Source organism: Podarcis melisellensis, assembly GCF_964234715.1.
Source record: "Podarcis melisellensis genome assembly, chromosome: 6".
NCBI classification, from domain to species: Eukaryota; Metazoa; Chordata; class Lepidosauria; order Squamata; family Lacertidae; genus Podarcis; species Podarcis melisellensis.
In genome coordinates, this window is record NC_138538.1 from 29316293 (window position 1) to 29332671 (window position 16379).

Genomic DNA, 16379 nt, shown 5'->3' on the forward strand with positions numbered 1-16379 from the left:
GCATCCATCAATTGATGGTGTCGTTTCAACCCCATATGACATATGCACAGACCCCAGTTCCCTCCATTCCTAGTTTAGTATTATAGCACACAGCTGGAAGCAGGGAAAATGTTCAAGAAACATTTTTGATGCTACCCTTGCTTGGTAGTGGTGGGGGCCATGTTGCTGGCAATCATATGCTGAAGTTTTGGATTTCTCCACTGTTTTGTATGGGCAGAGGTGAGAACTGGTGGAGGGGGAAGAAAATAAAAGCTTTGAAAGGAAACAGGAAATTCAATTTCCAGACATTACAAGGGACAATTTGTAACTTAGTGTTCTTCTACTTCTGAGAGTATGCCCAGGATCTCATTGTTCCTCTTTCATGTCAGTCACAGTAGTGGCTTTCTTCATTAGCAAAGAACAATGGGGGGCAAGAGAAGGCTGGTTTCTCACTACACAGTTGGGCAGAATATTGCCTGCGGACTATATTTGTATCTTCAGCTCTCTGAGGGTATACACTGGGCTAAAAAGAAAATCAAATCAAACTGGGAACCAGGTGGCACATCCAAAATCCTGGCAAAATCCATATGGCAATGCTAATTTCAATGCAAATAAGTGGCTCCCAACCCTCTGTTTGCCTTGTAACATTAATACAGGGGCATAGTAACTCCCTGACTTCAAGCACAAAGTCTGGAAATAGGCCTGGCTAGGAGAGGGAAAAGGATAACTATCCCTCCCATTTCCTGTCAATTTTCACCCAGAAATGACTCTCCCAATCTCCACATTTGTATTGCCTCAACAAACTTGGATCTAGGAAAATGGGTTGAGGTGACCTCAAGTTGTAAACTAACTCTGATTTGTTAACTGACGGGAATCTGAAACCACAGTTCAATCTTAGGTCGTTTCAAAATCATGATACTTGCAACAAATCACAGTTTACATAGTTCAGATGTCACAGAGGACTGTGGTTAATTCTAAAGCTACTGGTCTCCCCCTTGCATATGTGGGGAAGAGGAGAGAGCTTGCAAGCACAAGGCATGTGCAAGCTCGTCTTTAAAGTGCTAACATATGGTTGAGCATTATGTCCAAACTGAGCCATGATGTGCTTGCTGCATGGCCAGAACGGAGGCAGAAGCTAAATATTTCCCCTGCCCTCACTATTTACAGTAATGGTGGTTTTCTGTTTTTCACAGCAGTTAAAAGAGTTAACTAGAAAGACAGACCATATATGGGGTGAGGAGCATAAAGTTTAAATGCCCTAGAGTTTTAATAATCTCATGTAAGTGATGCAGCATAAGCAACGATGAACAATTGGAAGTTCAGTGTCAGGGTACACAGTCGGAGTGAGTTGGTTCACATTAAAGGAGAAAAATGAAATAGTCAGAAATGGTCGACTCCATCAATACAGATAAATAGCTCGGAGCCTTTAGGGGAAAAGGTGTCAAAGCAAGATGTGCCTGTCACTTGGTGAAAAGCATTAAGGAGAATCAAATCATCACATCTAGGTGTTGCCAAACATAAGAAATAGGCAGGCAAAGACTTGGGGACAGCTCCAGTTATTAAAGAAAGGCTGGGCTAACAGACATTTGTCCCTATTTTTTTTGCATATATAGGAAGTAATATTAGGAGAGGGTGAGAACTGTAAGCAGAAACCTCAGAATTACCAGAGAATTAAAAAGTTGATAAGTAATTAAATAACCACGAGGAGATCTTAAGGCTTCGGTTAGCGGATATTGGCGTCATCTATCCAATTTCAGTGAAATATACCTGTATATAATGGTGGACAGAGCTGTGGTCATTGCTATAAGCTGAAGCCAAGCTAGTCAAGACACCTTGGAACAGATTTGGACTGTCCCAGTTCCTCTAGATGGTGCTACTGTTAACCAGTTTTAAGCCTCTTGATTTCTGCTTACGACAGTTGGCACTAAAATAAATAAGTAAAATAAACCCCTATTTCTTGTCCAGAGCAGGGCAGAGTCGTCTTTGTCTGATTAGATGACTTTATTTCAATCTAGAATTAAGATCTGCTACAGCTAATGTCAAATCAGTCTACTTGGTATCATTGCGAATTTAGGGAGAGATTTGTTTTAAGGCAGAGAAAATACACATTGTGGCAAGGCATTCTGTGAGCTCTTAAAGAGGAAGCAGGGAGCTGAAAGCAGATTACTAGGGGCAGGTACTTCGCTGGATGATAACAGCTGAATTAGCATTTTATTTTTTAGTCAAATACAAACTATCTCTACAGGAACAGCTGCTAAACTATCTGCAAGGTTCAAAGAGTAATATAATAATAATTATTATTTTTTTCTTCACTGGCACATCCTTTAGATTCCTGTGTAAGCCTCTTAGGAAAGGCTATGCCAGCTGGTAAAGAATGAAGATTATAATGTACTCAAAAGCACAGAGGCAGAGTAGTGAAGGCATTCAAAGTTGGGAGCTCCCCCCTCCCCATTTGTGCAGAGTAAGACTAATGCTTGAAAGGGTTAAGGCGAGGGAGGAAATTGTGCAACTTGCAGAACAGGTGTCCTTGTTGAAAACCCAAGGACGGGGAGATTGCTAATCCTGTATTCCACAGCATGATCAAATCACCAAGCAACAGATATAAATAAAAAAAGGCAGGAAATGAGGAATTTAGATATAAGTGTGTCAGCGAGAAAATGAAGATTCATTGTGAAGAGGCTGGGGAGAGAAGAAGAAAAAGGAACGATATGACAAAAGGCACAATTGACAAACAAAAATATTGGAGAGACAATCTTGGCAAAAAGGCAGACAAAAGGCAGCAGCATCTACATTGAACACAGCCCTGTGTTATTATTGTTATTTTACACACACTCCTTTGCATTAGAAAAAAGATGAGGTTTTCCTCTCTAGGTTTGCTTTGTCATAAATGTGAGCAAGAACTAAACCAAAATAATAAAGCTGCAATGAAAAAGAAGCCAGCTTCACTTTGTTTACTTCGTCACTGGGAGGAAAGTAAATTTGCTTTGTGGGAGCAGCAGCACCTGTTCCAAAGCACATAAACCTCTCTGGCTTTGATACTTCAAGTGTATGCAGCCATTTAGCAGCCCGCAAAAAACTTAACCCTCTGTGTGCTGAACAGTTTGTAGCAGTTTCCTGGTTTAGTGCACATCAAAATAATACGTATCTAACACCCAGCCAGCTGTAGGGAAATATTAAGCGCCCTGGCTTGCCAAGTTGTAGACTAATCATGGCTGCGAGAGGAAAGAGAGAACTCTATGGACTTTCCCTTTGTTAGCCTGTGGACAGTGAACAGTGTGAATAGTGCACTGCAGAGTGAAATTTATAGGGGGCTGCTTAAGAGACTGCCATGCCAAATGAAATTGTGCTGATGAAAAATCAGCTGACATTCAATATGCATGACTCGACAAGACACCAATTCTAGTCTTCTGCGTTCCAAGCCCTGGGTTCCTGACCACTTGTCTTTTTCTATCTTCATGACAATTAAGCAAAACTTCTACAACTGCTAATCCAGCAAACTAGGTACAATAAATTAGCAATTAATCTGCAAAGATTGCTCAGGTGATTAAACCTGTAGTGATTAAACTACAAACAAATAAATCTCAAAATAAATTTATAAAAGCAGAAACCCAGCTGCTGAAATCAGCTGCTTCCAAATGAAGTTGTTAAAACTGTTTTATATCAAGCCTTCCTAAACAAATGGATAATAGTTCAAGGTCTCTTCACTTATAAGGAAGCCCGTTCGCCTGATCAGCTGAGGTTGGGTTTACCCATGTGGCAAGTTCTCTGCTCACATGGCAAGAAAACAATTGACAGCTGCATGAAAAGCTACTTCATACTGAGCCAGACCACTGGCCCATGTATGGCACTATCATCTACTGGCAGTAGCTCTCAAAGGTCTCAGGTCTTCCATCTTTGTTACAGGTGTTCCATCTTTGTTACTTCAGGGTGACATGAATGTCCTGCTTTTATCCTAATAACATTCCTGCAAGGTAGGTTTGATTGAATAAAGGCCCCAGGTTACCCAATAAGCTTCAGAGCAAGAGCAGTTACAGGAACAGAGGTCTATGACCAATGCTCCAAATTCTACAACACACTGCCTCTGGCTCCTTTTAACTGGAAATGTGGGGACTGAGCCTGAGATCTTCTGCATGCAAAGCACAACCTATGCTGTGATCAGCTGAGCTGTGTGGTCATTGCATGTTACCATATGATGGACATGGTTGTGTGAATCAGGCCTTGGACAAAACAAAGCAAGCCAGTGACTGCTCTGATTCCCAGCATGAGATGAAGAAGATCAAACAAACTCCCGGAAGAGTGATCTCAGGGAGACCTCCCATGAAAATAAGGAGATTGCCCACCTCCCTCTAGTCATCAGCATCCCTTGCCACTCCAGAAAGGGTTGTGTGCATTTCCAGTGACTATGGAATTGCAGGCAAACACTATGACTCCCAGCCCTACCAATAATCCCCTCTCCACAAAAATGCAAAGGGGTTGGGAGGTGCCAGGCTGAAGCTTGTATCTTGCCAACTTACAGAGATCCAACTATGAAACATATTCCTAGTCACAAACTCCTTCGTAACCAAGCTCATTGGTTAAGAAAGTCCAGAAAGGACTCTCAGTGTTTTGCCATCCTGCAAAAAGGAAAGCATTCTGAACATGCACGTGCTCTTTTTGTGGTTGGGAATTCTGCACAAGCATACGCATAGAAGATGGAGCAAGCGAACCAACGGATTCAAATTACCATATTTTTTGCTCCATAAGACGCACCTAGTTTTTAGAGGGGGAATGCAAGGAAAAAAGTATTTTTAAAGGCACTGCTCATCACTCCCTTTCACGAGCCGCATGGAGCGTGTGTGCGGTGCTTGCAGGCTTTTCCCGCCTGCCTCCTGCCTGCATTCGCTCCATAAGACGCACACACATTTCCCTTTACCTTTTAGGAGGGAAAAAGTGTGTCTTATAGAGTGAAAAATACGGTACAAGAAAGGAGATTCTAACTAAACATTACTAAGAACATTGTAACAGTAAGAGCTGTTTGGCGGTGGAATGGACTACTGCAGAAGATGGCAGACTCTTGTTCACTGGAGGTTTTAAAGCGTATGTCAGAGATTATGTAGTTCTGATTCCTGCACTGCAGGGGGTTGGACTACATGACCCTTGGGGTCCCTTCCAACTCCATTTTCTAATTATTATTTTTGTATGCCACCTCTCATCCAAAGATCCCAGGGTGGGTCACAACAGAAAAACAATTCTGTGACTTTATGGAGAGAGCACACGCATGCTTAGAAGGGCTTCTTCTGCGGACAAGCACAGAATGGACAGGATGGTGGTGACCTATACCTTGCCTGGGGACAGTGCGTACAGCACCACTCTTTCCATGTGAACTTAATTGTGTGGAGGGAATAATGTTGAATTAGGGATAGGATGAAGGGATCAAATGTCAGATGCTAATCCCAGACAAATCAAAAGCAAAGCCATCCAGGAACTAATCTATTATTCCTTCAACACAATCCAGATCTCAGTGTGCCAAAAGCAGAGATCAACCGCACTGCAGAAATATGGCCACGGAGTATATAGCTCTATATGACTTTAGCAAAAGAAGCAAGACAGACTAAAAGAGGGAATATATACAATACGTTCATAACTTTTACATGTGCTACTGTAAAACATGCACGTAAGATTGTTTTAGGGACTTAGACTGTGCCTCTGAAATGCTTAGTAACTACCATCTGCCATGTCTGAAGCAGCTTTTACAGCTTTTTAAAATTGTTTCGAAGCAGGTAAAAGGCATCTGCTTTCATGTAGCCTTTTATGCTTTCTTACTCTTCAAAAACCACTTTTCCTTGGACTATGCGCAATCCCTCCCGCCAGCAGATGGCATGGGAATCTGTGGTCCTCTATAAGTTGATGGACTACAACTCTGAAAATGGGGGGGGGGTAATGGAAGTCACAGTCCAACAACCTTTGCTAGGTCACATTTCCCCCACCCCATTTCCTTCTAGCACGTTCAAGAATGAAACATCCAATAATTATTTTAGAAATTCACCAGACCTGGTGCAATCTGAGCTTTGCTTTAGTCTCTTTTCCTGCTTTGCTGACTTGCATTTCATATGACCATGGGAAGGGGTTGCAATTAGGAATCTGATAAAGGATTTATCCCCTGAAATGAGGTTCTCTCTGGTGTTTATAAGGTTATCAAGTTTCTAGTACTATATCAAAGGGTCTAGTGCCAAGGCATCAGTAAGCAGGGAGGCTAGCCCTACGCTGCTCTACACAAATAATTATCTGTACACAGGCAAAGAGTAACGGAGTAATCATCAATGCTCCATTCAAGTGAGCTATAAAAGTGCAGAAAGTTAGAAAACTACATCAGAATTAAAAAAGAAAGACATTGGCCTCATTAAAGTTAAACATATTCATGGTACTTGTCACCTACACAAAACAATATAAAACGCAGAACCATTTTCAAACACATTTTAATTTAAATTGGTTTCTCCACCTGCTTCTCCTTTCGTAGATCTAACCACCTGGAACTCTTCCAGTAGGAGGATCTAAACTGTCAGGAAGTATTTGAGTCTCGTATGCCTGCTCTTTTTTTTTTTGGCAGGCTTAAGTTCAGTGCAACCACCAGAGAGCACAAAAGTTGTCATTAAGGACAGTTGGTCTCTGAAACTAAATGGATGAAATTACCAATTAGAGATTTTCAGCCCAGAAATGCTGCTACCCATATCCATGGGGTGAGTGGAAGATTTCTCAAATAATCTGACTTTCAGATATTAAGAGTCTCTAGCCTTGTTCAAAGCCTAAGCACAACTGGTGCATAGAGACAGTAGCTTCAGGGATAGGCAACATGGTGCCCTTTAGATGTTGTTGGACTACCACTTTCATCAGCCCCTGTTAGTATGGCCAATAGTCAGAGATGATGAGAGAAGCTGTAGTTCAGCTGGAAGGTACCATGCTGCTACTCCTGCCATAGCTTATGTCCTCTCAAAATTACAAATAAGCAAAACTAGGAAAAATACATTTAGATGATAATCACAACACGGTAATATGAAATAGATATGAAGTTATTCACTGCAAAGCAGGTGGGTAGAGATGGGCCTATTTCTCTGCACTAGTCATCCCTTCATCTTTGCACTTCCAGTAGCAGTTACTGGGGTGAGCATCGGAGGTCTTTGAAACTTGAAGGAGAAACACTCCCACAGACTGCTGTGATCTACTGGGTGTATAAGGGATATATACTATATTTACTGATGTTTGCAATACCCTGAGTTTTAGTTGTTTTTTAGGCAAGCTTTTGTTGAAGTCCTAGCTTTGAAGAAGAAAAGGTAAATTGGTAATTTATTGTTAAAGAACACCTTGTATTTTTAAGCATTGAACCGCCCTGAGATCTGCGGATGAAGGGCGGTTATACCAATTTAATAAATAAAAAAATAAAATAAACCAAAGCAAAATCGAATGAAATACAGTGCAGATTTTTTTCTTTCAAAAAAGAAAAGAAAAGCATGGCATCATCAAGAAAAACAAACATACTAACTTTCAGCGGTAAGGTGGACAAGGAATTTACCTGTTTTTGTTCTTCTCCTAAACTGTCCCACATCGATGCAACAATTTTTGATACATCCCCAAAGGTAGCGTTGGGGTTTTGTCCTTTGATAGCGGCTTGTGTATCTCTGAAAAACAGGGCATAAGCTGACACTGGCTTCTGGGGTTCATTGGGATCCTTCTTTTTCTTCTTCTTTTGGTTTTTGGGCTTTTTGCCCAAATCTGTTAATGGTCTCTTCTCTCCAGTTACCTGTCAAAAGTCAAGACGGAATTGTTAATTATCACAATTCAGTTCAGTCCTGGTTCAGATTAAAAATTCAAGACAACTTGGAATGATAGGGAAGGTAGCCAACAACTCAAGAAAACTAAGAACCCTTATAAGTAGCCTTCCGTATAGTTGCTTGTGATCTTCCATTCTTAAGGAAGTATGATGCCACTGAGTCAAGATAGGCCCATGATTCCTTTTATAGATGCTCCATTCACAATTCTGAATTTTTGACATACTTGATCTTTATAAAAATTACTGCAAGTAGTTCTGAGTGCCACCACTTTTGCTGTTATGCTAAGGGTAGGTTCACACATGCATGAGTATTCTTTGATTTATTGTGCAGCAGCTGGATTTATGAATTTGCTTCATTGGAAAGTCCTTATGGTTCATGTGGCATGAGATAATAATATCCCTCTTCAGGTACCCTACAGCTGACTTTAGGAAATATGAGAGGGCAGTGGGGACCACCAAACTAGCTCCAACCCCCAGTCACCATTTTAAAGTGGGGAGTCTGCTGTACCCATAGAAACTCCCCATGTGTTTTAGAACCTGGGAAAACTAGGAAAACAATGAGCAGGGGAAGCTCCCTACTACTTCAGGTGTTCATCTTTCAATTCATGGAGGGTAACCAGGACAGGAGTGGGTGTGTAGCTTTTCCCTACTGCCTCTCTCATACATTTACTTGACTTTAGATGCAGAACATCTGAAAAGGGCTAATATAAACATTCTTTCTGAACAGTTTGGTCAGGGATGGCTGATTCATATACATAAGCCATCATTTAATGGCTGGAAGAAGCGGACCATTTGGATCCCTTCCAGTCAGGATTCAGGACTCATCATGGGACTGAAGCAGCCTTGGTCGCACTGGTCAATGATCTCCAGTGGGCTAGGGACAAAGGTGAGAGCTGTTTCCTAGTTCTGCTGGATCTCTCAGCGGCTTTTGATACCATCGACCATAACATCCTTCTGGACCATCTAGAGGGGCTGGGAGCTGGGGGCACTGTCATACAGTGGTTCCGCTCCTTCCTCCTGGATTGTGTTCAGAAAGTGGTGGGGGGGATGAGTGTTCAGACCCCTGGGCTCTCACTTGTGGGGTGCCTCAGGGTTCCGTCCTCTCCCCCATGCTTTTCAATATCTACATGCAGCTGCTGGGAGAGATCATCAGGCGGTTTGGGCTGGGTGTTCATCAATATGCGGATGATACCCAGCTCTACCTCTCTTTCAAATCAGAACCAGTGAAGGTGGTGAAGGTACTGTGTGAGTATCTGGAGGTGGTTGGAGGATGGATGGCGGCTAACAGATTGAGGTTGAATCCTGACAAGGCGGGCAGGTGTGGAGGACTCCCTGGTCCTGAATGGGGTAACCGTGCCCCTGAAGGACCAGGTGCACAGCCTGGGAGTCATTCTGGACTCACAGCTATCCATGGAGGCACAGGTCAATTCTGTGTCTAGGGCAGCTGTTTACCAGCTCCATCTGGTACGCAGGCTGAGACCCTATCTGCCCGCAGACTGTCTCACCAGAGTGGTGCATGCTCTAGTTATCTCTCACTTGGATTACTGCAATGCACAATATGTGGGGCTACCTTTGAAGAAGACCTGGAAACTACAACTAATCCAGAATGTGGCAGCTAGACTGGTGCCTGGGAGTGGCCGCCAAGACCACATAACACCAGTCTTGAAAGATCTACATTGGCTCCCAGTGCGTTTCCAAGAACAATTCAAAGTGTTGGTGCTGACCTTTAAAGCCCTAAACAGCCTCGGTCCAGTGTACCTGAAGGAGCATCTCCACCCCCATTGTTCTGACCGGACACTAAGGACCAGTGCCAAGGGCCTTCTGGTGGTTCCCTCACTGAGAGAAGCCAAGTTACAGTGAACCAGGCAGAGGGCCTTCTCGGTAGTGGCACCTGCCCTGTGGAACACCCTCCCACCAGATGTCAAAGAGAAGAACAACTACCAGACTTTTAGAAGACATCTGAAGGCAGCCCTGTTTAGGGAAGCTTTTAATGTTTAACAGACCACTGTATTTTAATATTTTGTTGGAAGCCGCCCAGAGTGGCTGGGGAAACCCAGCCAGATGGGTGAGGTATAAATAATATTTATTTATTTATTTATTTATTTATTTATTTAATTAATGAGACAGTCATCAAGAAGGGGGAAAGGAAGAGCAACCTGCTGCCACAGCAACCAAGGAAGGGAAAAGGGAAATCATAGGTAAGTGAATGGCTAAAGGGGGTGAGTGAGTGAGTGAGTGAGTGAGTGAGTGAGTGAGTGAGGCATGGGAAGGAGGGAGTCATCTTCAGCTCATATTACAGTCCTAACTGGGGAAGAAACCTGAGTGATGTAAAGTTCAAATTCCAAGCCAGGGAATGGCAGACTTTTGTGGCATTGTAGGCACTGCCATATACCAAGTCAGACCATTGGTCTATCTAGTTCAATATTGTCTACACTGACTGGCAGAAACTCTTCAGAGTTTTCAGGCACGAATCATTCCCAGCCCTTTTTGGAGATGTTGGGCATCCTGTATGCAGAGTGTGCACTCTTATCACCAAGCTGTGGTCTTTCCCATTAGGTAATGGTGTGGACATTTTGGGAGAAAATGCTCAGTAATCTCCCCTCAAATCTAGCCTGCCTCTTTTGCCGGGCCCCTGCACTTTTAAAGGTCTTGCCATTGATTTGCAGGCAGGGGCCTGTCTTTGTTGCCTGCGTTATTCTGCAATGAACATCTTGGACACTGAAACTGCTGTAGGAATAAATAATAATAATTCATATTGTACTGTTAACCTTGCTCACATTTTTTAGAGCTGTATATTGTATCAAAGCCCTCCTCAAAGTCTGATTAATGGGTTTGCCGCACACTTTGCTGCTCATATTGTCACTTCTCCAGAGACAGTAATGATTAGGTTAGCTGAGCATGTCCTCCCCACAGTGAAGCCCAGGCTCTGTTTACATGGCTCCCTGCATCAGCTATGTTAGGATTCTTCGCAGCCTGTGGGCTGAGAACTTGCACCGACACTCTGTGAATAAGGGGTGTGTTTGCGTGTGTGAGCAAAAGAGAGGGAGAGAGGCCCTTTCATTTCTCCTTTCTAAGTGGCAGTCAAAGAGTTCTATTCCAGCTACGCCTTGGCACTGAACTTTAACCTTCCCTGTTCTCCAGCATCACTCTGCAGTTTCTTTCATTTGTCTCTATGTTGCCAAGATTTACAAATGTCAAAACTGCTTTCTGTGTGGGTGTAGCAATGCTTTCCTTCATTCTCTGTTGCGAACGTCAAGGCTAAAGATCAAAAGCAACAACGTTTGCAAGAAATATCAGATTCTTCTCCTCTGCTTTCCCCCACGGACCTGTAATCTCCCTCAGCGATTCTGGCAAAACATCTCCCTGGGGAGTTTCAAGTTTCTCTCACTAACCAACCCCTCTCACTCTTTTTCTGCCTGTGATCTCTGTAGTCATTTCCAAATCACTGCAGGTTCATTCAACAGTTCATACATTTTACCATAACCTACTGACAGAAGTTTAAACATCTTTCCCTTTTCTTTTTCCCAGACACATCAAGTCCAGCTTTGAGATCACTGAAATTTTCACCATCAGAGACCCTTTTTATAAGGTCCAGAAATACAGCAGGAGAAGGTGATAGAATCCTGAAGGGGTAAAACTGCACTGTGCTACGTCAGACTTCAGGGCTGTGTGCACCATTTTTTAATGAGCAACCATATAAATATTCCCTGCCAAACAACAACACTAGCACATGAGGGAAAGGGGCTCTCTTCCGGCCTGTTCTCTGTTGTGTCTAAATGCAGAACCTTACATTTGTCCCTACTGAAATTAATTTTGTTAGTTTGAGCCCAGTTCTCCAATCTATTAAGGTCGTTTTGAATTCTGATTCTGTCTTCTGCAGCGCTATCCCTCCCAGTTTGGTGTCATCTGCAAATTGGATGAGCACCCCCTCAATTCCTTCATCCAAGTCATTTATAAATATTTTGAATGACAATGGGCCTAGGAGAGAAACTTGTGGCACCCCACTTGACACTTTCCCCCAGGATGACAAGGAACCATGAATGAGTACTCTTTGGGCTTGGTCAATCAACCAGCTACAAATCCACCTAACAGTGGCCTCATTCAACTCATATTTTACCAGCTTCCTTGCAAGAATATCATAGTGTATCAAAATATACTACTTCCACAGCATTCCCCTGATCCATCAACTTTGTAACTCCATCCAAAAAAAAAGAAATGGAAAGAGATGCCCACCACTACTGCAAGGTACATGGAGGAAGCGATCTTTTACTTTGTACAATTCCCTAGAAAAGGAAAGTGTACAGTATTATGATTTACAGTGGCTTCCTGGGAGTATTTTTATACACTTAGGAAAAGAAAACTGTGCAGTCACAGAGGAGGTGTTAGCTGCTGCAGGCAGTTGTAAAATCTCAAGAATGAAAGAGATAGCCCTTGGACCACCTTGTAAGCACTTTAGTTTTTGCAAAACTGGGTGGATTATCAAAAGGTCTGCCCACAAACAGACAAGATGGTGTCAGTTCTATGAACATGTGAAACCAGCATGGGATGGAAATTATTTGATCCAATCATCCCATCCGCATATCACTTAGAGGGAGGATTATTATTTCTTACTGATGGTGGACAATTCACAAGCTTGCAGTGATACTTTTTAAAAATAAACCATCCATGAAAATCCAAAAGAGAAAACAAAAGGAGAGGGGAAAGAATCATAGAGGAAATCACTGGTAGGTCCTCAGGCAGTTTGACTGACCTCATTTATATACTACCTTTATGCCAAGTCACTTTACAAGTTTAGCTCGCCTTGATCACATCATTTAAAGTATTCTGCAGCTGGCTGTATAGTTCTGTATAGATTATGCCTCCAGGTATTGGAACTTCCTCCTTGGAGACATACAATTGCCATTGCTGGCCTTTAGAATCTAGTGAGAGACTTGTTTATTCACCCAGGCCTTTGGGAATGAAGTGCCCTGGGACCCAGTAGCTGCACAGGTAGAACTAGAGTACCATAATACCATGCTTTCCATTTTAAATGGAGTTTTGAATTTCATTTAAGATGATGGTCTAATTATGCTGCACATGGCTCTGGGCTCTCAGCTGGGTGAAAGAGTGACTTAAAAATCAAATAGATCAAATAACTTTATTGCCTTGTGCTTATTTTTTTTCAGCTAGCTTGTGGAAGGGATAATGCTGGGGGTGGGTGGGAACAGTCTTTGCACATGTGGAACCACTGATTAGTTCTAGATGACCCCGGGGTTCCTTCCAATTCTACAATTCAATCATGATGATAATAATAATAATAATAATAATAATAATAATAATAATGGAACCAATGAGTTCTAGTGCAGATCGGTATTAATCTGTGCTGTCAGCATAAGAACACGGGAAGAGTGCTGCTGGGTCAAGTCAAAGAGCCATCTAATCTAGCATCCTATTCTTACAGTGGGCAACCAGTTGCCTATGGGAAGCCCAAAAGGAAGACCTGAGCACAACAGCACTCTATTTACTAGAGGGGCAACCTATCTCTGGCCCTTGACGCAAATGTACATCCACAACCAAATCATGTATATAATACAAAAGGTAAAGGGACCCCTGACCGTTAGGTCTAGTCACGGACGACTCTGGGGTTGCAGTGTTCATCTCGCTTTATTGGCCGAGGGAGCTGGCATACAGCTTCCGGGTCATGTGGCCAGCATGACTAAGCCGCTTCTGGCGAACCAGAGCAGCACACAGAAACGCTGTTTACCTTTCCGCCGGAGTGGTACCTATTTATCAACTTGCACTTTGACGTGCTTTCGAACTGCTAGGTCGGCAGGAGCAGGGACCGAGCAATGGGAGCTCACCCCGTCGCGGGGATTCGAACCGCCAACCTTCTGATCAGCAAGCCCTAGGCTCTGTGGTTTAACCCATGTCCCTGTATATAATACTAGTTAGCTGCATTGCCCTTTTAGACGCAGGTTTCCTTGGATAAAGTCTGTTACTTTGTGAGGGGCGTATGTATGTGAAAGAGAGATCTGCCGATAGATATAGGTATAGATAGAGATAGAGATGATAGAGATAGAGATGATAGAGATAGAGATAGAGATAGAGATAGAGATAGAGATGATAGAGATAGAGATATATAGATAGAGATAGATATATGCTTAAATATTGGATAGGTAACTAAACACCAAGACCACACAACAACACAATCCCCACTTCCCTAGAAAAATAACAGAGTAAAGTCAAATGATGCATTTGTAGTCAACTACTAAGCACACAATGCAACCTAAAACCATACATGCAAGAAGACAGGGCCTGTTCTCAAAGGGCAGACAGGCTTCTCTGAATGAAGCTGGATTCATAACTGCTTCTGACACCTCGATGGCAGGTACTTTACGCACTTCAACAACTCTGCTATGTACAGCAGATATAAACTTAAGCAAGAATATGCAATTTGAAAAAAGGAAGGCAAAATAGCACTCTCAAAAGTTATGACGCAATGAAATCTGAATACCAAACCATTAAGGGGGGGGGGGAGTAATCCAGTATGTCAGTCTGTCAGTCACTCAGCCAACAGGAGAAACTTCTGCAAGGGTGGTTTTTGCAAGTACTACTGCCAAAAGTGCTTGAAACCTGCCGAGTGTAAAAGAATTCATATTTATTGGGAACAGTCTGAGAAAAGTGGGAAGGGCAGAAATAATAATGTTCTCCGCTCACCCAGTCCTGACTGGCCATTAAGCTCATTTTAATGTGCTGGCATTCGTCAAATGGACAGCTGCCCACTAGTAACAAGACGCAAGAGTTCTCGCCCTCTTTCCTCCATCCCACCCACAATGCTATTAATCAAAAGAAAGAAACTGGATTGGTTTCTTAAAAGTGAAAGTTTCACCCTATTATTAGGGAGGGCGTGGAGTTAATGTTGACGCTTTACTTTACAAAAATGTAGATGAATATTGCTTTTAATTGTATCTGTAGAAAATGAAAGGGGAGACAAAAGAAAGCAGATTTGGGTCTAAGAGAAAGCTGCATTCCAAGAAAAGAAGAAGCCAGAATTATCAGGGTCAGGAATATTTGGAACAAGTGTGGGCCCTTCTGAAATCATGGGCTGAGTTGTGGGGAGATGAGTTGAAGGAGGAAAAGAAGGGGAGCAAAGAAAAAAAGAGAACAATTTGTTCTCCTCCTTCCACAGTTCCCCCAGCAGGCCTGTCTAGCTCTCCCACTATCCCTCAGAGTAATTTGTCTTGATCAGCATTGGTTAATATTGGTTATATTGGCCAATGCTCCCCTCCGAACCCAGTGTTTTCAGGGGTGAAGGGAGGACTGACGCTCCCTGTTTTCCTGAGGTGGTTGATGAATAGAGGGACTAGCAGATTCTTGTGTAAGGCCCAACAAGGTTTTCCCAACAGCTTACAACAACTCACCACCTTGTTTAGGACAGCAAGGTAAACCAACCCAAACCCACTCTCACCAAAAACTTTGCAATGTTTCTCAAATGTGTTTTTCAGGCAGATTCTTTTCGATCCCAAGCCACACCACTCAATTTATGGGAAAATGCTGGGTTTGGGAATAGGAGCATTGGAGAGGGTATCTCAGAACCCTCCCTATGGGATCCGGTGGAGAGAGTATCTGCCTTCAGTCATCTTCTTTAGGGTCTGGGAGGGGAGATCTCTTGGTTGCCAGTCTTCAAAGAGGGCTCCCCTCAAGATGCAGTTAAACCCTAGTTTCATGCTCTCCTCCCATGGTCTCCCAATTCCTTGAATGCTGCAGGGTTTTTAAAGCCTGCTTCCTCTCTCCACCTGTCACTGGACCTCATGAAAACCAGCTGTGTCTGCCTGCTGGGCTGGCATCTGAGAGAGCCCTGTGCTGCCTGGTGCTTCTGGGCAGAGTCCTTTGTCAGTATCCCAGTTTTGCTACATTGGATCCCAGAAGATCTGGTTGTGGCAGTCATAAAGTCACAGGCAGCATGATGCTATTTGGGAAGGGGCAAGCCCCAGGGGCTCACTGCAGCCACCCTCACTGTTGTCAGCCCTGTTATCAGGGCAACCTGGCCAGCACTTCCCTGCTGCTCTAAATAGTCACTGACCTTGCACTGTGGTTGGATACTTTTGACCTGTGAAAAGCCATCGGAAAAAAGGAGGCTCTTTTTGCAGTTACCAAATGTTTTCAAGAAGCCTCCCTCTTTCAGCTCAGCCCTCGTAATAATTTAATTAAGTAATTAGTAAAATACCAAACCAAGTGCATATTGCATTCGGTAATTAAGTATTAAATTATGTGGATGTTACTTATCGAACGTACCTTTTCAGTTCTGCAACCATTAATTAAAAACTGAATCTAAAGTCTTGAGTAATAAGAGAAAACCGGGACGAGGGAGGGGAAACAGTTTTTCTGTGGAAACAGGATTTCAAGTGGTAAAAGCCACAGGCAGAAAATACAGTGGCATTGGGGGTGGGGGGCTCATGCAGCTTTGTGGATAGATTCCCAGTTCTCCTACTGAAGGAGTAAATGCAACAGGGCTAATAGGACAAATTCAAATAAGAAAATGGGTTTGCGGCAATATTACTTTGGGTGTTCTTGTTAAAAGGTTTGGGCAGATTTGCCCAGAAAGTCATGCTAACTT

The 16379-nt window shown here is 43.0% G+C and overlaps 1 protein-coding gene and 1 long non-coding RNA gene across 10 annotated transcripts in view; one reads left to right on the top strand and one right to left on the bottom strand.

The window, feature by feature from the left end:
- LOC309373274 overlaps positions 1-16379 on the top strand; it is a 104315-nt gene that overhangs the window by 42728 nt on the left and 45208 nt on the right. The window lies entirely within an intron of this gene.
- TOX2 (TOX high mobility group box family member 2) overlaps positions 1-16379 on the bottom strand; it is a 251651-nt gene that overhangs the window by 28112 nt on the left and 207160 nt on the right. For all 9 annotated transcript variants that reach the window (XM_081916974.1, XM_081916973.1, XM_081916970.1 and 6 more), the window contains one exon: positions 7526-7753. In XM_081916974.1, the coding sequence (XP_081773100.1) occupies positions 7526-7753 (228 nt within the window). The remainder of the gene's footprint in view (positions 1-7525; positions 7754-16379) is intronic.